Source organism: Chanos chanos, chromosome 13, assembly GCF_902362185.1.
Source record: "Chanos chanos chromosome 13, fChaCha1.1, whole genome shotgun sequence".
In the NCBI taxonomy this organism is placed as follows: Eukaryota; Metazoa; Chordata; class Actinopteri; order Gonorynchiformes; family Chanidae; genus Chanos; species Chanos chanos.
In genome coordinates, this window is record NC_044507.1 from 5,400,655 (window position 1) to 5,422,335 (window position 21,681).

The window sequence follows — 21,681 nt, forward strand, 5'->3', positions numbered from 1 at the left end:
GATATGGCAGAGAGACCTTAACTGTGAAATTGACAAGGACGATTTGAAACAGATTATGGCCAATAATGGTAAATATATTAGGGAAGCTAGAGGGAAATTTATTCAATATAAAATTTTGCACCGATATTACTGGACACCATATAGACTTTTTAAAATAGGATTAATAAATAGCAGTACGTGCTGGAAATGTAAACAAGAGAGGGGCACCTTTCTCCATCTTATATGAGAATGCTCTAACGCCAAACCATTCTGACATGATGTGCTGGAATTTTTGGAGACATGGGTGGGACAAACCTTACCGGTTTCCCCACGCTTATGCCTTTTGGGAGATAAAACAGAAATACCAAATGTGACAAAAAGTGCATATTCAGTTTTGATGGTTGGGATAGTCTCAGCCGCTAGAATTATACTGAGACATTGGAAATCAACCGCGCGTCCGACACTTCAAGAATGGAAAGTGCTAATGAGTGAAACAGCATCATACGAGGTTATGTTGGCTAGGATGGGGGGGAAAGGTTGCCAAGCATTGGAAATTTGGGATTATTTTATGGTTCATTTGACCTCTAACTAGAAGCTTGAATGTATAATTTTCTTTATTTTTCTCCCTCCCTCTTCTGAAATATTTAAATACCAAAATCCCTGAGTGTTTAACATGTACAACTTTATTTTCCTTTAACCAGGAGCACTTGTTTTTTCATTGTTCTGCCATACCACTGTCTGACTTGTTTTTCTGTATGTTGTGCCACATGAGCGGTTCTGTACAATGTTTAAAATAAAAACTTAAATTACAAAAGTTAGCAAAATCAACAGAAATCACATTTATTATTCTGTGGCAATAAGCATTGGTTATTCAGGGGCACTGAAATAGGTGACATTTTTATATGATTCACATTTAAGTGAGAGGTTGTGTTTGTTATGTTTTGGTTTGTTATCTGTTTGAATGGACTTTTCTTTTAACGGACATAGTGGTGTACACAGTACAGAAGTGCATTTGGAAAGAATATGTGAAATATAAGATGGCTGCGTTAATCCTTGAGGAACATTTTGTTTGAAAAACGCTCTAAACAAATAGGGAAAGTTATGGAACAATGCTGAGCCAAAATAAAAAACTTGCAAAGTTCAGGGACGGACAGGAGAAAAAACGATCGTGGTTCTGTGCAAATAGGCCAACATAATTTTGTACATAATTTTGTTACACAGTTGTAGGTGTACAAAAGAGTACAGGAGAGGGCTTAGAACGCAGCCCTGAGGAGCACCAGTGTTCAGCGTTAGAGTGGAGAAGTGATGTGTTCCCAGGCTGACTGACTGAGAACAGTCGGTCAGGAAGTCCACGATCCAGGTGCAGAGGAGTAGGTTGAGGCCCAGGTCCCGGAGCTTAGAAACCAGTTTGTTGGGGATTATCGCATTGAATGCTGCGCTGTACTCAATGATCCGCATCCAGACATATGTATTCAGGTGTTCGAGGTGGGTTAGACATGTGTGATGGGCAGTTGAGATTGCATCCTCTGTGGATCTGATGACAACAGGGTGGCCATATTTTGGTTTTCAAAAAAGAGGATGTGATGGGGGGTTGGGGGGGGTCCATTCTCCTCCTAATTTATGGGGAAATTTCAGTGTGTCACTTTTGGTTTCTGTCGTTGCGCATGTAAGGCTGATGCTTGACAATGCAGAGTGAAACTGCATCTGTACTTAAATGCTGCAATACATAGCTGGCTAGTCTTTGATAAGACAAATATAATACATTTTGTCACGTTGCGTCATAGTCTAACGCCTCCAGGAGAGTAAAAGCTAGTGATGTCTAATTTGAAACAGTGATTTGATTTTGTTAAATCTTTTGAAGCCCAACTGACAAAATGCGTACGAGAGTGTATTGAAGCAGACAAAATCAAATAATTATGGCAAGGGAGACCAGTAAGACCTTTATTACCTTTTACTGTTTTGAGGCTTTCACCATTCTCCTGCAGTGGACAAACAAAGGGCAAACAGCTGATCAAAGATCAGATGCCCCTTGTTACACCAGAGAAGTAAGATTAGGGAACAACTGATGCATTGACCAATTTGCAATACCCTAGACAACGTTAAAAGTGACATGCGTCCCCATCCAAATGTGCTGCACCCTTTGATACTTTGAGTTCAAAACTCAAAGACTCCATCAGAGATATGAAGAAGAGCCCAAGAGTTTGTGGTTTCTTTTGTGTGAGTGTACAATTGTCTCACAATTCAGCCTTCTCTGAACAAGTTATGGTGACAGACACATGCTTTACCTGCCTGCACATTATCAAGTTAGAGGACATGTGAGCTAAAATATCGTATTAAAACGTATGACGCTGATTGAACGACACTGATTATTATTCCATAAAGTTTTAAGTATTTTTCATTTCTTCCATCAAGAAACTTGAGAAAAGGATCTCCAGTTTTGCTGAAGAAAGGGCTGAAGAGGGTTTAGAACATCAGAGTGCTCTAAACTGTGTCGTGGAAATAATGAAGGAGCTTTGTAGATGACACTGCCTGTCCTAAACAACATGCACAACACAGAACTTGCTGACACACTGGGAGAATGTAAGACCATGCAACAAATGAACTTCTTGAAATGTGATAGTATTTGCTATGTAATATTATGCAGCTCAAAAATAACTACTCTTGTGACATCGAGATCCAGTTACTTGGTTGAGATGGAAAACACCAGATTCCATTGTTCCAGATCACCTGATTATTAGTTTATCACCTGCACCTGTTTTTGGTTGTCTTTTGGTTCCTGAGAGTATTAAAGTTCTCTGTTGCTGTCACCTCTTTTATTAATCTTTCAGATTCTTAAGTAAAACAAATATCTTTATTTGAAAGTCTATTTGCCTCTTGTTCATGTCTGCAACTGGTTCCCTATCATCTTACTGTTACTGTTACAGTTGATGATGACCTATAGGAATGTGGCAATGACATGACTAAGTCTGCTCAGGAGTGTTCACCCAGACCCTAAGGTGTCAGGGCTGCACCAGGAGACTTTCTATAGCTTTCTATACCTTAAAGATATTTTTTTTCAGTTCTCATGTTCATAAACACTAATCGAAATGTAACGTCTCTAGAGGAATCAGACATGCCAGGCATTTTATGTCACTCAAATATGTGCCCATGGTCAATCTGCATGAGAGTACAGTGGTCAGCTCATATTTTTGTTTTACTGACATCAGATATGGAGCTGGATGTGTTTGACACACAGATGTTCATCAGATCAGGTAAATGTCAACAGGAGCTCCTGCCAGAGATCACAGACTACAGAAAAGTTCTGTAAGTATTAAAAAATAGGCACAGGATCTTGCACATTTAGCGTAAAAAAACAAAAATATACATATATATATATATATATAAAATTCATTGGTTAGCTCTTGTATGTACTATAATCTGTCTTGTATGTAGTATAAATCACACCAAATTAATGTCCTGATATTAACACAGATATTATCTTTACAACTATCTGAATTGTTCTATAGCAAGTGGACCAGGAATATTTCTATTCTTTATTATTAATTCTGTATTATTGTCTTTATTTGACAAGTCATTTGTTCCTCTAAATACATTCATGCAACAAAGTTTTATTGTTTTCTTATTCACTTCTGAAAATATTCCTCTGGCTTGGCAATAATAAGTTGACTGTTTGTGTCTCACAGTTTTTAATTTTGTATTTATCAGGCTTATTAATTGCAGTCTCACTAAAAAGAGTTGTGCTACACTGGTATCAGTTCTTGACTCTGAGATTTCCAGTGTGAGACAACTTGATCTGAGTGACAATCAGCTGGAGGACTCAGGAGTGGATCTGCTCTGTGCTGGACTGAAGAATCCACACTGTAAACTGGAGACTCTGAGGTATAGTACAGTCTTCTCTCTGACAGTGACATACAGTCTGACTTACTCAGAAAGACTGTCCAGATTGTGGTGTTACATTTAATGTGTGTGACGCATTAATGTCTGAGGTCAATGTGCAGAACAAAATAAAAAGCAATGTCATGACATATACCTCAATCACATAATAAATGGCTAAAAAATAGCCAAAACTGATGGCTTTTACTCACAGAGTGTAAATGTCCTCTAAAACTTACATATCTTTTTTTTTATTATTCAATAATTTATTATTATTATTAAACTAAGGTGACACTAAGCTAAGGCAACGCATGGCATCTTCTTCTGTGTTCTGTTCTCCTTCTCTCTCCTCAGGCTTTCAGATTGCAGGATAACAGAGAAAGGCTGTGCTTCTATTGCTTCAGCTCTAAACTCAAACCCCTTACACTTAAGAGAGCTGGACCTGAGTTACAATAAAGTAGGAGACTCAGGAGCAAAGCTGCTTTCTGTTGTACTGAAAGAGCCACGCTGCAAACTGGAGAGGCTGAGGTCAGTACTCTGGTACACTGATTTTTTTGGGGAGTGAAAACAAAATATAAGGGGTGTAAGAACCATTTCACAAGGTTTTTTTTCCTGTCCGTCTGTCATTTTCTGTTTTTCACTTCTCAACTATATAATTCTGAATTTGAACACTGGGTGGAGCCATATCATCCAGACTTGACTGTATCATGTACTGTTAAATAAGTTTGATCAGATAAATAATTGCTTCAGAAATAAAGCGAATATGGTAAACAAATATATTTGAACTTGGATTATTGGTTGTCCATGGCTTACGGGCCACTGTTTCTCAGTTGCTGATTTTGATTACAGAAAATTAATAGAATTGTTCAACTGTAAAATCAGAAACATTTATGTTTCACCTCTAATATTTTGAGCATGTTACAATTAAACTTATTTCCACAAAGAAGTTCTTTTGTTCATCAGCTGATCAAGCTTGTATAACAAACAAAAAACCTCCAATACCTTATGAATTGCATAAGACTGCAATAAAAACACTGCCTTATCTTAATGCACACAGACAGAGATAAGAATGTTTTGCTATAATGTCTTTCTCTGTGGTATGATTACTGCTAAAAATGCATTGCTTATAGCCGTGTTCTCAGGTACTTAAATACTTCTGTTATGTTATACTACTGATCTGGTTGACTGAAATGCTGTTTCCCCTCGTCCTCCTTAGAATGAGAGGATGTCGCATCACAGAGGAGGGCTTTGCTAGTCTGGCTTCAGCTCTGACTGCAAACCCATATTACCTGACAGAACTGGACCTGGGAAAGAATAACCTAGGAATACCGGGAGTAAAGCTTCCCTCTGCCTTTCTAAAGGATCAATACTGTAAACTGCTTAACCTAAGGTCAGTGTAAATGTAGACTTATTTTATGTCTATGGTCTGTACGTTTTTTGCGGTGTATTGCACACAGATACAGATGGTGCAGTGTGCTTATACATACAGTTATACACATGCAATTATGCTCTTATTAGAGTCACACAGTGAGAAATGATCTAAAGTGTCTGAAGATGCAATGGGTGTTTACGAAACAATTTCCAATACCAAAATCTCCAAGGCTTCAGGTGAGTGAGGACAATAGTAAAGTGATTTAATCTCAGTAGGAGAGGAAACATGTTTGGTCAGATGGGCAGTAAAAGTTCTCATGGAAACAAGACATCTTATTTACATTCATTATGAAAAACTGCATAATTGATGGTACCTTATACTTTCAGAGAACGATAGGCAGGAAAACAAAGAGAGAGATAGATGCAAAGAATGACTGACATTAAGTTATTTGAAGTGTATTTCATATATCAAACTAGTTACTGAGTTCTGATCTTTGTCAGCAGCATACCATTATAGGTTAACAGGTGTTCATTACTAGGTTTGGTCCTGAACCCTGACAATAAAACATAGTCCAACACATGATTGCAATGCCAGTGTTACCTTACTACCATCTCACTCACAGTTTTTTTACAGGGAACATTATTGTCATTGAGAAACCTCACTGTGCTTTTTGCCTGAGTGGAAAATGCCTGAGACTTTAACTGAGAGAGATAATAACAGGTCTTAACACAATAGCATACTCCTGAAAACACTGTCAAAAAAAGGTCATTTCCCATGTTAATTTTCTCTACGCTGATCACAGAGTGTAAAACAATGCTCTCCTTCTCTCTACTCAGGTTGTCAGGCTGCAGTATATCTGACAGAGGCTGTGCTGCTTTGGCTTCAGCACTGAGTTTAAATCCTTCACATCTGAGAGAGCTGGACTTGAGCTGGAATAAACTGAGGAATTCAGGAGTGACGCTGCTCTCTGCTATACTGAAGAATCCACTCTGTAAACTGGAGATACTAAAGTGAGGAACATGTTAAATCACTACATACCGTCAGGTGCATACAGTTATCCAGGATGTGGTAGTATGCGCTGTGCATAATCACTTTGTTTAACTACAATCAAAGTATGACAGAATACAATGATCATAACAAACACCTTGTTTAGATATTATATGTCTTGTTGTCTTTCATTCCTGAAATCTGTGTGAAAACTCTCTCTGCAGGCTTTCAGAGTGTAGTATAATAGAAGAGGGATTTTGTGCTCTGGCTTCAGCTCTGAATTCCAATCCCTCCCACCTGAGAGAACTGGATCTGAGCTGTAATAGGCCAGAGGACTCAGGAGTGAACCTGCTCTCTACTTTATTGAAGAATCCACATTGTAAAGTGGCAAAACTCAGGCTGTCAGACTGCAGTATAACAGAGAAAGGCTGCACTGCTCTGGCTTCACATCTGAGTTCAAACCCCTCACACCTGAAAATACTGGATCTGAACTTCAATAAACCAGGGGACCCAGGGGTGAATCTGCTCTCTGTTGCGCTAAAGGATGCACACTGTAAACTGGAAATACTGAGGTTTGTAAGTTGGTACATAAAAAGCCTTAGTAAGTTCTACAGGAGAAAAGACTTTACAGTAACCTGCAGACAGCTAGCCTGCTGCTGGTTCTCATTTCTCAGATTGTGTCATGTAAGTCTAATGTATACTCCAGTAAGTAACTGACTCTCATTCTCTGTCCACGAAGAACAGAAAATGAGATCTCAGACATAAATACAAGTGCCTGCCTGTCTGCAATAAAATAGATTTGCTTTGTCAATCCCTGATTTTTTTTCCCTCTATGATTATCAAATGAAATATCCAATACTTACAACATCTCTCAGTTATAGAGGAACTGCAATTAATGTGTTAAAGAGAAGGATATCACAAATAATTGAATATTTTCTTCATAACAAAATCAACAAGTCTTTGGCTGAAAGTATAATAAGCAGGGGGAAGCCTTTGTGAGGTAATATGGCTAAGTGGAATACAGATGGCGAGGTGAAGACAGAGGTGTAACAGCTCCTTGGCCGAGAGAACAGAAACCTGCTCTTCTTTTTCCTCAGACTGTCAGACTGCAGTATAACAGAGGAAGGGTTCTGTGCCCTGGCTTCAGCTCTGAGTTCAAACCCTTCACACCTGAGAGAGCTGGATTTGAGCAGGAATAAACCGGGAAACTCAGGGGTGAGGCTGCTCTCTGATGTACTGAAGAATCCAAAATGTAAGCTGGAGAAACTGAGGTCAGTACAAATGCATTCTACCTCCACAATGCTAATGTTTTTCTTTGATGAATTTATGCCATGTAACAAACAATAAAAGGAAACAGTTACATTGCAAACTGTTACACTAAAATTTTCATATTGAATAAATACTAAATTGTAATTATAAAAGTAAAATATTGAAACATTATGCAGCATTTTACTCAGACAGAGGTTACTCTGTACTTACAATACTTAGTTATTATGAAAGCATGCTGTTATAAGAGTCATATGATGAATGAGGATGCATTACTCTTTCTTATAAAATATTATAGATGCAGAACATTTGGACACATAAAATTCTTAAAAGTTTTACTTTGTGAAAATGTTTGGTCAGAAGTAGAGTACAAGTTATTTAATTCAAGTTTAAATACAAAAAAATTGCAGTGCACTTGGTACTATATAGTGTACTTACTAGCCATGTTAATGTCTGCTCCTAATGCTTAAACAAAAAAAAACAAAAAAAAAAGAAAAGAAAAACTCAACAAATTGCCAATCAATCCTAAAAAAGGGGACACAAATGAAAAATTGTTGCTTTTATTTCTTTTTAATTTTTTTTTTAAAGCTGTGAAGTAAAAACATGCACTCCTTCTCTCTTTGCAGTCTGCTGGACTGCTGGATAGCATATGAAGGCTGTGCCTCTCTGGCCTCAGCTCTGAGTTTAAACCCATCCCACCTTAGAGAGCTGGACCTGACCCACAATAAGCCAGGCAACTCAGGAGTGAGGCTTCTTTCTTCTGTTTTGAAATATCCACACTGTAAACTGGAGAGACTGAGGTTGGTGTCATACGACTCCCCTATTTCCAGTTTAAGTCTGCAAAAAATTCATGCGTGTGTGCTCCCCTGAACTCTTCATTAGATTTTCACCTTGTCTTATGTTTGTTCCAGATACTACAGTTTGCACAGACAGCTGTATTATTTTTATGACGATCATCTAAACACTTAAATGCAATGATCTGTAATGTAATAAAATATTTACAATAACTTTGGACCTTACTTCTGACACGTAGACAGTCTCTGCCTGTAGTTCTTTAATATTTGTTACTCTATAACACTGTGAGTGTCATTGGGTTACTCTATAACACTGTGAGGTATTTAGGTAAATGGAACCTAATGAGTGATTCATTCTCATTCTCATTCTCTCTCTCTCTCTCTCTCTCTCTCTCTCTCTCTCTCTCTCTCTCTCTCTCTCTCTCTCTCTCTCTCTCTCTCTCTCTCTCTCCCCACCCTCTAGGTTGCATTGTTGTAACATTACAACTGAAGGTGTTTCTTCTCTGGCATCAGCTCTAAGATCAAATCCCTCAGCTGTCAGACAACTTTACCTAACAGCAAATGAGATTGAGGTCTCAGGATTGAGGATGCTCTCTGATCTCGTGGAAGATCCAAACTGTAAACTGGAGGCAGTTTGGTGAGGAGATTTTTACGTTTTTTAAGTAAAAAATCTATAAATTGTGTGTAAAAATTACAGTGAAATCATGTATTGACATTTTATCAATTTATATGGAGAGAGAGAGAGAGAGAGAGAGAGAGAGAGAGAGAGAGAGAGAGAGAGAGAGAGAGAACGTATCAGACTTAACAGATTGAACCAAAGGAAACCAAAGCTAAAACAATGAAAATTTGACTCTGTATGGCCAGCAGAGGGAGGCAGGGAGAACCTGAGGCATTACAGAGCTACACAATGATAAAAAAATGAACCGATTTTATATGGAGAGAGAGAGAGAACTACACAATGATAAAGTATTAAATAAATGGAAGATGTTTGCTGTTCTCCTTTCCCCTTAAATATAATTAAAAGAATCACCACATACTGGTGAAAGACATGTTATTTATGATTTCAGTTGTCATTGAATTTAAACTTACAAGTCAGTATCACATTACACAATGTAATATTCTCATCAGAATACACTTAAATAGCACATTCTCTGATAAATATGAATCCTCAGATAATGATGATGATGATTGGGAAGATCATGATGATGACGATGATCGTGATGAAGAATTACCATGTTCTATCTTACAGCATATAGAGGCTCCATCTCTCTGCCTATCAGTGAGAAAGATGAAGAATGGAGGTGTGCCCTAATCTCCAGAGATGTTTCAATACGTGACTGATGCTCTTTATGGAGAGAGAATTTCCACTTAACAGGAGACTGAGAGGGAGGGAAGTGAGTGGAGTTTAGACCATGTGACTGAAGCTCTGTTCATAACCAGTAGAACTCATGAGCGAATCTGTCCAGTCCATGAAATGTTTGTAGCCTACAAACTTGAAGCTTAATTTACAGTATTAATTCACATTTACAGAAGCTGAATGAAAAATATATATATATGTGACTGTTACTGATCCAGATTGAAGATTGTGTTTTATATTATGCGTACCTAATCAGAAATAGTTCTAACTTTAAAGAATCTGTATAAAGTAAATAAGTCTCTAATGTACCACTATATGTGTTGTCCATCACTGACATTCAAGTAATGAGTCAGTAATCTAGTACCTTTTTTGGTAATAGTACCATTTTTAGTCAGCCACAGTTTTTTGTACTCTTAAAAAAAAAAAAAATATATATATATATATATATATATATATATATATATATATATATATATACACACTCTTAGATAGGAATTTGAAATCATGTATTGTTGACAGGGTCTTACAGTTGTATATGAATAACATCTAATAATCTGATAGATCTTCAAACCACTTATTCATTTTTTGGAGACATGTTCCGGGTTCACACATGCTATATTCAAGGACATTTATTACCATGGCTGATTCTTATAGTCACAATAAAAGACACAATGAAACATATCTCGCACATTTTGGGTCAGAGGGCAGATACTATGTATATCAGTTTCATCTGTTATATTCACAGTGAACAATTTAAGAAAGAAATATTTGGTTGATTTGGTATATACACATACCTTCTTTTTAAAGTTTACTATTGCTATCCTTTGTCTGGTTATTATAATGGATTTCAGTTACAGTGTCATCCAGGACCAGTCAAGAGCAGCATCAGACCAGGGAAAACCCCTGTTCCCTGTTTCTGGTCACTGATACTGTTTAGCCACTGAGCTTGTATTCCATCAGCTGTGGGGAAAACTCACTGTGTTTTTCTTACTAGGGGTTTCTCCAGTCTCTCTGTAGAGCTATGCAGATAATGTAATACGTTTTAGTTTGTGGGAAGACGATGGTTCCAGCTCTTTCAGAGACACTAGGTCTGTGTCATCTGCTCGGGTTAACTGGGGCAAGAGTGAAGCCTCTCTTGTGTGGGTGGAGTTGTGGAGGATGGGAGGGGTTTTATTTAGACTGTTGCACCCATTGTATTTGTAAAAAAATAAGTTTAAAGGTTGTCAGCCACAGTTTTTTCGTTGGTTCCTTTTTGAGGGAATGAATAAAGTGATGAATCTTTCTTCTACAGTATAGTAATGTACCACCAGCCGTACTAAGACAAACTGTACGTGTTTTATATTACTGTTGTGTGTGTGCACATCCACACACACATATACACACACACATTCAACATCATTGTCCCACTACTGATGTGTAGGGTTCCTAAAGAGAATGCTTAACTAAATTAAACAGTGTGTGTGTGTGTGTGTGTGTGTGCGTGTGTGGTTGTTTTGTTTCTTTTTGTTAATAAAATAGGAATGCAGCATGATGAAACATAAGGATTTCTGGCACTTTCTGACACGAATTAAAGTTCTGTTATGCCATGCCTTCATCTCCCCCTCTCTCCTGTTCAACCATTCAGCATTCAGCATTGCCAGTCTACTGTTCACTGGTCTGATCAGCCAGTGATTCAATCACCTGTTGCTCTTAGTTTCTGTTGACTTGCCTTATTCTGCTGACTTATCCTTTTGTGAGGTGAATAATTCTTGTAAGGCAGTATTTAACTGCCATACTCTGGTTAAATTATAATTGAAAATTTCTTAATATAACAATATTCTTTTCACGGCAAAAGCAGAATTGTAATGAACTGAAATTTGTAATTCATGTCTAACTGGAGCAAGACTTTTAAACACAGTTTAGACCAAATAAATAATATGCATTTTCTTCCATTGACTTGAATGAAGCGGGTAGGTGGGTTGAGATCGCTACAGATATTCGAAAATGTGATTGGTGCTCCCAGTGGAGAGTGGATGTTGGGTGACTGGTACTGGTAGAGTGAGGGAGATGGGAACTGATTGGGTTTTTTGCAGAACTTTATGAACAAACAAACAGAAAGTAAATAAAAAACTCTCTGAAAGTAGGAAACACAATGGAGACCAGATTTTAAAATGTACTTTTTAAAATATATATATATATATACACACTCTTAGATAGGAATTTGAAATCATGTATTGTTGACAGGGCCTTACAGTTGTATATGAATAACATCTAATAATCTGATAGATCTTCAAACCACTTATTCGTTTTTGGAGAAATGTCCCGGGTTCACACATGCTATATTCAAGGACATTTATTACCATGGTTGATTCTTATAGTCACAATAAAAGACACAATGAAACATATTATAGTCCCAATAAAAGACACAAGGAAACATATCTCACACAATTTGGGTCAGAGGGCAGATACTACGTATATCAGTTTCATCTGTTATATTTACGGTGAACAATTTAAGAAAGAAATATTTGGTTGATTTGGTACATACACATACCTTCTTTTTAAAGTATACTATTGCTATCCTCTGTCTAGTTATTATAATGGATTTCAGTTACAGTGTCATCCAGGACCAGTCAAGAGCAGCATCAGACCAGGGAAAACCCCTGTTCCCTGTTTCTGGTCACTGATACTGTTTAGCCACTGAGCTTGTATTCCATCAGCTGTGGGGAAAACTCACTGTGTTTTTCTTACTAGGGGTTTCTCCAGTCTCTCTGTAGAGCTATGCAGATAATGTAATACGTTTTAGTTTGTGGGAAGACGATGGTTCCAGCTCTTTCAGGGACACTAGGTCTGCGTCATCTGCTCGGGTTAACTGGGGCAAGAGTGAAGCCTCTCTTGTGCGGGTGGAGTTGTGGAGGATGGTAGAGGTTTGATTTAGACTGTTGCACCCATTGTATTTGTAAAAGGATAAGTTTAAAGGTTGTTTCAGGATGTTTACGTGTGCACAGAAAAAATTATGGACTAGGAAAAGTAAAAAGAACTGTTTAGAAAATATGTGTCCAAATGGAGGTCTCTCTCTCCCTCTCTGTCTCTCTCTCTCTCTCTCTCCCTCTCTCCCCAGAAACAGGCTTGGATTTGCCATACTGAACAACATGACTTTGTCACAGACTCTCCAACATCAACATTTCACTAGAGTTCACTATTTATTTAATATTTATTCCCTTCATATCTTAGCATGCAATGCTTGTCATGTTCTCGTTTCATGTCTCTCATATTCTATGTCTACAAAATAAACGAGGTGATAAAGTATATCTTAATATGCAATGCATGTTTATGCACCTGCTTCATGTGCATCATGTTTCTCTCTCTCTCTGTCTCTCTCTGTATTTTGAAATTAGCAAAAACTTAACATTGTCATGGACTCTCCAATATGAACACTTCACGACAGTTCACTGTTTATTTCATATCTATTCTCTTCATATCTCAGCATGCAATGCTTGTCGTGTGGTCGTTTAGTTTCTGTCACATGTTTCACCTTAATAAACAGGCTGATGAAGCATGAATTTGCACATCTGTGTAATAGGGAGAAAGGTGACAGGCATATGGAGCATATTGTAATGACCACAGTAGTCAGATTTGTGTCAGACCTGTAGTTCCTGTTAGATGTCCAAAAGAACGAGCTTGCACATGCGCTTGTGTCTATATGCGCTTGTATATATATATGCACGCATGCACACACACACATTCACACACACAGTCTGAAGTTCAATCAGTAGCCTGATAGGCAGTGTGAACATCAACAGTAAACACAAAGTGAAAGGAGAAGTCCTGTGTTCTCTTATTCATTTCTATTTTGTCTAAAACTACAGAAATAATGAATTTAGTTATTGAGTTCAAAAAGTGCTCAGACCAGTAAAGTGAAGCTGAATGATGGCAGATTTATGCCACTGCTGGGACTGGGAACATGGGGAGCAGAGGTATGTGTAGTCTTTTATTCTTTTCTCCTTTTTGACATATGCTCTCATTCCGAACATAGTCCACTGATCTCAGTTCAGCTTACACTAGTGTATTTCATTTTTAAGATGCAACTGTTTCATGTTAGATATTGAAGTGGATTCGTTGTTATTATAATCGTTTTGGCAATGTTTTATATTGTAATTACGTAGAGATTTTTTTTTATTTCAAACAGGGCTCCTCGGGATCATGTAAAGCAGCGGTTGAAGCAGCAATTGATGCCGGATACCGTCACATCGACACGGCATATGCTTACCGCAACGAAAGCGAAGTAGGAAAAGCCATTAACGGCAAAATTAAACGAGGCGTCATTCGACGCGAGGACATATTTGTCGTTACCAAGGTGAGATGTGAAATATATACCTATCAGCATGAGTATTCAGGCTTCATTAGCTTCCCAGCCTTCTAACTAATGAATGGTCTTTGTGTGATGCTGTGGCTCACACACTTACATCAGCATATACACTCAGTGGCCAATTTATCAGGCATACCACCCAAAAATGTTAATGTTCTTACAAACTGTCGCTTGCTGCATGAATTGGGGTCCCTCTCAGTGCTACTTGTACCAGATTTGTGCACCCAACAAACTGGCCATGGCATTTATAGCTGTGGTGGTTCTGAAGTGTTATTATGGATATTTTAAATATATATCCCATGCAGTATCTTTGCCTAGAGAATTTTCCTAGGGTCTTTGGAGCCATGTATTGACTGTTTATCCAGTGACTAGCTTTCATAGAGACTGTGTTTGTCCAGTGAGTATCCTTTATAATGGCTTTGTTTATCAAATGTGTGGCCATTTTACTTTCTGCATGAGCACTGGATTAATGAAAGTTCTCCTCATGTAGCTGTTTCCGACTCACTTTGCCCCTGAGGACATCCCTAAATGCTTCAATAAATCTTTCAGTGATCTTCAGTTAGGCTACATTGACCTGTATCTGGTGCACTCCCCCATGGGTCTTCAGGTAACACACACACACACACACACTCATTTACAGTACAGTACCTTCGCTAAGGATGACATTATTAATGTTATTCTTGTGTGAATGTGACTGTCAAGGATACAAAACCACTGTTTTAATACATGCAAAAGCACATTTTTATCATCACTGATTTCGTATGAAAATGTTTTGAATTGCATTACTTTCTTTACCTTTTTGAACAGAAAGTGGGAGATGAACTCTTCCCAATAAAAGATGGAAAAATACTCACCAATGAAATTGATTATGCGGACGTGTGGAAGGTGAAAAAACTTTTGACTCTCCATTAATTCCATTTCATTCCAACTGTAGAGTTTAAGGTTCTATACAAATATTGATCAGGGCGACTGTGTTTGAATGTGAGCTAATAATCAGTAAATTTGCAAGAATTCCACTGTTTAAACTATTGTGACAAACTGAGAGGAATATTCTAGTCTTAGTTTGAGCGTTAAGGGAGCATCGTGTAAATGGTGAATAGTTCTGTTAATAGAGTGCCGTGTGTGTTACAGGGGATGGAGGCCCTGAAGGCTTCAGGGAAAGTGAGGAGTATCGGTGTGTCCAACTTCAACGTCCAACAACTGGAGAGACTCCTTTCTGTGGCCAAGGTCCCACCAGCAGTCAACCAGGTTCTGCACAGCATTACCATAGTGCAAATCGAAACAAATGATGGCAAATTATGCTGACTCATTCTGACTGTTGTGACTTTTCACCTCCTTAGTCAGTGACCGAGGATTGCATACTTAGATAACATGAAATACTACACATCAAGAAATATGTTTAATCACATGAGTGTCAATCAGGTGATTAGATATAAAGAAAGTCGATGGCTGCAGGGGTAATAAACCTGCCTCTTTATTTGCCCAAAGGAAAGCAAAAAATAATGACCTTGGAGACAGGTTCCCTCCCTCTGTCTTTGATCCTTGAACAAATAAATAAACTGATCTCAAATCTGTACCTTAGGAGAATTGAACCTGCTCTGTCACTTTCTCCCAATCCTCTATCAGGTGGAACTCCACCCTTACCTGGTCCAGGAAGATCTGATTAAGTACTGCAAATCCAAGAACATTGTGCTCACTGCCTACAGCCCCTTTGGCTCTCCTGGAAGACCCAAAGAATTGTGAGTTCAGACAGAGATGATTTTCCATTCATTTGATTTCAATGTGAACACCTGCCCAACACTTTTCAAGCTCAACAGTTCATCAAACAGTCACTGCCTACAAGTGAAATGTACCATTCTATGGAAAAAAGTGAAATATTGAATTTCTGAAAATGTTCTCTACAACTCTTCTTCCTCAAATAGTCACCAAGGTGCCACAGACCCTGAGAAACTGTTAGAGGATCCTGTTGTGCTCGAGATCGCCAAGAAACATGGTCGGACTCCTTCCCAAGTAAGACAACCATCTCACAGCAGTGACAATAAAAAGAATGTCTGTCTTTCCATCTCTTTCTATCTCATTTTAAATGTGTGTATGTGTATGTTTGTTTATTACAGGTTCTGTTGAGATATCATGTGCAACAGGACATTGTAGTGATCCCAAAGAGTGTCACCCCCAGCCGTATCGTGGACAACTCAAAGGTGATGACTGTGTGCTCTATGAATGTCTCTCGGTCCAGAGAATGTCTCCATATCTTGACCTTTTGAGCTATTTATTGTACTATAAACATTCAAATGTTCTCAGATATCTAAATCACAGCCCTACTTATGCTATGCCATGTTGAATGAAGTTAACATTACCAAACAGTTAGACACAAAAAAACACCTTGATTAAGGATCCTGTGTAACCTATTTTGATCCTGTCCTTTGTGTTAAACTGAAACATCCCTGTCCCTGTTGTCAGTTTCATTCATTCAGATATTGTTCAGCTCAGATTGGCTTTAAGAGGAGCATACTGCTCCAGCAGGTGAAAAATGTTCACAACACAGTGTTTAAAAAACAAAAACTTTTAGCCAGCAAAATATTGCAAACAGTCAGCTTCACAATAATGAATAAACAGATAGACAGATAGACAGACAGACATGCAAACAAACAAACTCATTACTTTATTTTACCAGTTGTTGAGAAGTGAGTATCTGCACTGTATTGTTTGTCTCTAACACTGTACCATGACCCTTAGTAGTCAGAAATGTAGGACAATGTGGGATAGAAATGTGTACAATACAAGACACAAAGATAAAAATGGACTGAGCTCTTGTAAATTTAAAATGATTGCTCTCATTTTGTCTCATTTCAATTTGCAGTCACTTGGTTGATTAGACATCATTCCCCAGGAAACACAAGCCAGTTGAATTATGTTGGTTATCATTCTTTTAACTTGTAATGATTACTGTATATCTTTATGGATTGCCTGTGCTATGCTGACCTGTTAACACTGCTTTGTTTGCAGATCTTTGATTTCTCTCTGTCTGAAGAGGACATGAAGAGGCTGAAGTCTCTGGACCGTGGCTGGAGGGCCTGCGACATGAAAATGTAAGATCTTAATCTTGACTTCCCTCTTCATACAATATTCACGTCTGAACAACTCACACCCAGCCCTCAGTGCTGATGGTCCTCCTGATTTCTACTTGCTTCTAATCAGAGATCAATAGATACCGTGAGGTAAAGGAATAAGTAGAACTTTTAGGTTTCAGGGTCTGAGTTCGTCACCCATGTCACCCACTATCCTACCAAAAGTCTTGAGTCATCATTCATTTTAGTAGTTGTGACTGCAGTCAATATAATGGTGTGTTGGCCAGTCTTTGAATCCGAATCACTACTTCACAAAGGACCTGCAGACATTTTGGAAAAACATATAATTAAAAAAATGTACTGAGATTGATAAAATGATGTGAATATGCATGCGGTGTTAACCGTGTATCTTTTGTCTTTTAACATTACAGCGCTCAGTCTCACCCATTCTACCCCTACAAGTGAAAGACTCCAAGGACAGGACAGTTTTGACACAAGACAGCTGCTGTCCCCCACAGTGAAAAATCATCAGTACTCTTGATTATATTCAATAAAGAAATTAGAGATTCAGCCTAGTCATGAAATAACATGTGTAGCCCAGATAAATGTTACTTTTCGTACGTAACATGCAGTTTGTTTGCATATATCTACGAATGCTGTAATGCTGAACATTTGCTCTACTCTATGGCTCACAAAACATTATGCACAGATATCAACTTCTGAATAACAAAAATATTTTCAAAATCATTTAGTTCATGATTCAATCTGGGGACATTACGATATACCGGTATTGACGATAACCATGATATTTAAAAGTGAAATATTGATATCGTGTTAATAATTCACATATGATAATATCGTAAACTAGAGATGCCTTTCCACGAAAATGCAAATGTGATTGCACCGCAGCATCATCGAATCTTAACTGTAGAAATACTCCATCTGTCCCCAGCTGAACTGTAGTCATGGAGCAAAAGACCATTGAATCCAGCTATCGACTGCCACTGTGTGCAATCCGTTATTGTAGCACTAGAGATCTATAATTTTCCCATTTATTTTCAGTGGGAAAATAAAAACAAATTTAAATTAAATTAAATTAAATTAAATTAAAAAAAAAAAAGGGAACTGATCAAACATACAGCAGTCAACAACCATAATATTCCTATTAAAAGCTCTGTATTTTGCAAAGAACCAGTGATTCTCAGCCACAGGCAGTGGCGCACTGGCTACGTGACTTTTTTTATCCAGCAGATCACAAACTTTGCTGACAATTGTCAGGCTATATACATTCAGCAATCAAATTTATAACTAGTTTAGTTTAGTTTAGTTTAGTTTAAGAGTTTAGTTTACGAGTTTATTTGTCATATGTAGGTTAACACGGGGTCAACGGTACAATGAAATGTGTGAGACGAGAGAAACAGGTCAACTCAGCAGTAAGAGCACAGTAGTCGTAAGAATAAGAGTACAGTAAGGGATTTAAATAAATAAAGAGTAAGACACCAAGGAGTAGAATAGAACAAAATAGGGGGTTAAAAAAATAAGAGTAGGAGAATAAGGAGTTAACTAAGAAAAAAAAATCGCATTTTTCAAACTGAAAACAGTTCCATTACATCGTTTAACAGTACATTGCATCACCTCAGGTCGCTGCTTGCCTCACGCTACAGCGCTCCTACAAAATACCAAACATGCATGTCAACCAAACATGCATGTCAACCAATCAGCGTCTTGTTTTTCTGCTAGGTCCAGTTCATCTGGTTGCCTTTTCAATATCCATTAAGTAGCGTAATTATTCTCTTCATACGCTTTTGTACAGTTATGGTTACAGACTCTACCTCACTACACTCGTATGAGTGAAATTCGTTTGCCAGAAAAGAGCCAAAACACACAATAAACAAATTTAAAGATGAATTTGACAGATAGCATTATTATTATTCATATTATTTTGTTCAAATTTTCTATACATATCGCGATAATATCGTTATCGTGAAGTCTTTTGGCTGCAGTATTTGTGCTGTGAAAATCTGATATCGTGACAGCCCCAATTCAATCCTGTTGTGCAGTTCAAAACCACAACTGTTCCCTGAGTGTCAGTTTCCAGGAGCAAAATTTATTTTTGTGCTCCTCTGATATTAGCTGTGTTGTCCTTGAGTTGGGTTTTAGCTCTCACACCCTCTGTATTCTTCTGTCCTCTCTGAGCTGTTGGGCTTTTCTCCACTCATGCTCAAGTGTTTGGGCAGTGCTGGTCCTCACACCCACAGCAGTGCTCTCCACACTAAACCCTCTTATCATCTAAGGATGTTAAGATGTTCCATGTTGTGCTGATCATCATTTTGGTCTCCACTGGTATAGATTCTGACGTACGAGGATGCATTCAGTGTGAAAGACATTTCAAGCCCATGTGTTGTTCGGCTTGTAGCCAAACTGCAACTTCATTCTCTCAGCCGGGCAGAAGCATAAACTGAATAATTACACTTCAACAAACTACAATATGTGGAACAAAAGCACCATCAAAAGGACATGTTGTAAAACTGCAAGTTGCTGATGTTAGAAAAGTTATTAAACATCCATGCAAGATCTACGGCTACTGTAATAAAGGGCCACCAGTTGGGGAACTTGACGTTTGTGTTTCAGAGACAGTGCCTGGTTTGTTTACTCAGGAAAGTATAAGACAGGCTCATGTAGATTTAACATGCACCTCACACCACATGGCAAACCTCCATCTTTGTCCATACAAGTTCAAGATTGTGCACATGTTGTGCTGTGCGTGTTAATAAATATAAAACCAAAAATGGATGTTTGGATTGTGTGTTCGGACCGACACCCCACAGTAACTAAATCAGCGGTCCCTAAATCAGCACAGAGGCTGTACACCTAACACAGGGAGCAGCACACCTAACACTGCACTGTCAGTCACTATTCTTTTCAGCTACCATTTTACAGCAGGTGCACCCCACAAGCATATGGGAGAGGATGTGTTCAAATCAACTAAGGCATTTGTTCATATTAGTTATGAAAGCAATGATGAATTAAACACATAAACAATAATATCATGGAAATCAGTGCGTTAGATACTGACACTGTCCTACCAAGTCCAAGGTAGTCTGAGAATGTAAAGCTGCTCCTTGTTGTCCTGATCGTCATCTCGCTCTCCACTTCCATAAATTCTAGCAAACGAGGATGTACACAGTGCAAAAGACATTTCAAGTCCATGCATTGTTCAGCTTGTTGTTGTGGGACCTAGCAGAATGTTTTCTGTGGTATTAGGGTCAGAAGGGACGTGCACACACACGTGTTCACATATCCATACGCACGTACGACACCTACGCACCTCCATATGCACATATCCACATCTCTGCACACCCTCGCATTCACAGAACAGTAATTCACACAAATTGACATGAACTGGAGAGTTAAGCAGACAACACTTGGTCCGGTCTCGTGTGTCAGTCTGAGGTGCTTGGTATCTATGGCAGACAAAGTCAAAGGCCTTATGAGGCTTGGGTATATCTTTGCACAAGGGATTGTTTTTCTCTAGTCAGTAACATCACGACAGTTGCAGTGACATTGTGTGCACAGTGTCCAGGAGCTTCTCTCCTCTTCCTTCCCTCTTCGCCTGTACCATCACTGAGCCTCAGTAAAGAAGACTACCACCAAAAATCATCTCTGAGCCTTTTTATTATTTTTACCAGCAAACACAAATGCACAGCATAGTCAAACAGCAACTTCCTTCTCTCAGCTGGGCAAAAACATAAACTGAATAATTACACTTTAACTAACTACAACATGTAGAACAAAGGCACCACCTAAAGGACAGGTTATAAAGTTCCAGATTGTTGATGTTAGAAAAGTTATTCAAGCACTCATGAATAATCTACTGCTACCACTTTACTGCAGGTACACCGGACAACCATGTCTTGAAATCATCAAAGGTATCGACTCATATTGATTACGAAAGCAAAGAGGAATTTAACACATGAACAGCAATATCATGGAATTTAGTGCATTATTGCTGATTTTGTCCACTGTGCCCAAGGTAAAAGAAAAGAAAGAGCTTAGCATTTGCTACTTTGTCTGTGAATGGCTTAAGTAACAGGAACAAAGACAATTCATGCTGTAAAGTGTTACCATGATATTAAAACCAAAACCACCTACATTGCATGCTGAAGTTAAATCATCCCTGTTAGAGAATGATATTAGAATACTTAAAATACTTAAATGCTATGAAAGCAAGTCTGTGAATTGAAATCAGAACAGTGTGTGAGAGACAGAACGGAGAGATATAGCTGAGATCCCACTGCAAGAAAATGATTTAATGTAAAATGGGTTGGGGAAATTGGGAAAAATCTGAAGCAAGGTTGTTCCCATGTAACAAAGGATACAGCTACTGTATCAAAGGCGTAGTGCCATAATGTTGTGGTATGAGCCTAAAAACAGAAATGGTGAAATAAATATAAACTATATCAGCCAAGTCATGCATCATGTATTCATCTCTCCCCTCAGGCTTTCAGATTGCAGGATAACAGAGAAAGAATGTGCTACTATTGCTTCAGCTCTAAACTCAAACCCTTTACACTTAAGAGAGCTGGACCTGAGTTACAATAAAGTAGGAGACTCAGGAGTAAAGATGCTCTCTGTTGTAC

The 21,681-nt window shown here is 38.2% G+C and overlaps 1 protein-coding gene across 1 annotated transcript; it reads left to right on the top strand.

Annotated features, from left to right (window-relative positions):
• The first annotated feature begins 3,187 nt into the window (after positions 1-3,187).
• On the top strand, positions 3,188-17,710 carry LOC115826670 (aldo-keto reductase family 1 member B7-like). Its single transcript, XM_030790555.1, has 15 exons — positions 3,188-3,282; positions 3,685-3,858; positions 4,207-4,380; positions 5,069-5,242; positions 8,104-8,221; positions 13,489-13,581; positions 13,794-13,961; positions 14,464-14,580; positions 14,781-14,858; positions 15,105-15,221; positions 15,600-15,712; positions 15,896-15,983; positions 16,088-16,171; positions 16,980-17,062; positions 17,473-17,710. The coding sequence occupies exons 1-15, from the start codon at positions 3,188-3,190 to the stop codon at positions 17,504-17,506; spliced, it is 1,710 nt and encodes a 569-aa protein (XP_030646415.1). The 3' UTR covers positions 17,507-17,710.
• The last annotated feature ends 3,971 nt before the right edge of the window (positions 17,711-21,681 follow it).

What these genes read in the sequence shown, in the direction of transcription:
- LOC115826670 (XM_030790555.1), top strand. Translation starts at nt 3,188, where the DNA reads ATGGAGCTGGATGTGTTTGACACACAGATGTTCATCAGATCAGGTAAA. An exon ending in TGTAAACTGGAGACTCTGAG is followed by an intron (nt 3,859 to 4,206) that starts GTATAGTACAGT and finishes CTCTCTCCTCAG; the next exon opens with GCTTTCAGATTGCAGGATAA. An exon ending in ATTATGCGGACGTGTGGAAG is followed by an intron (nt 14,859 to 15,104) that starts GTGAAAAAACTT and finishes TGTGTGTTACAG; the next exon opens with GGGATGGAGGCCCTGAAGGC.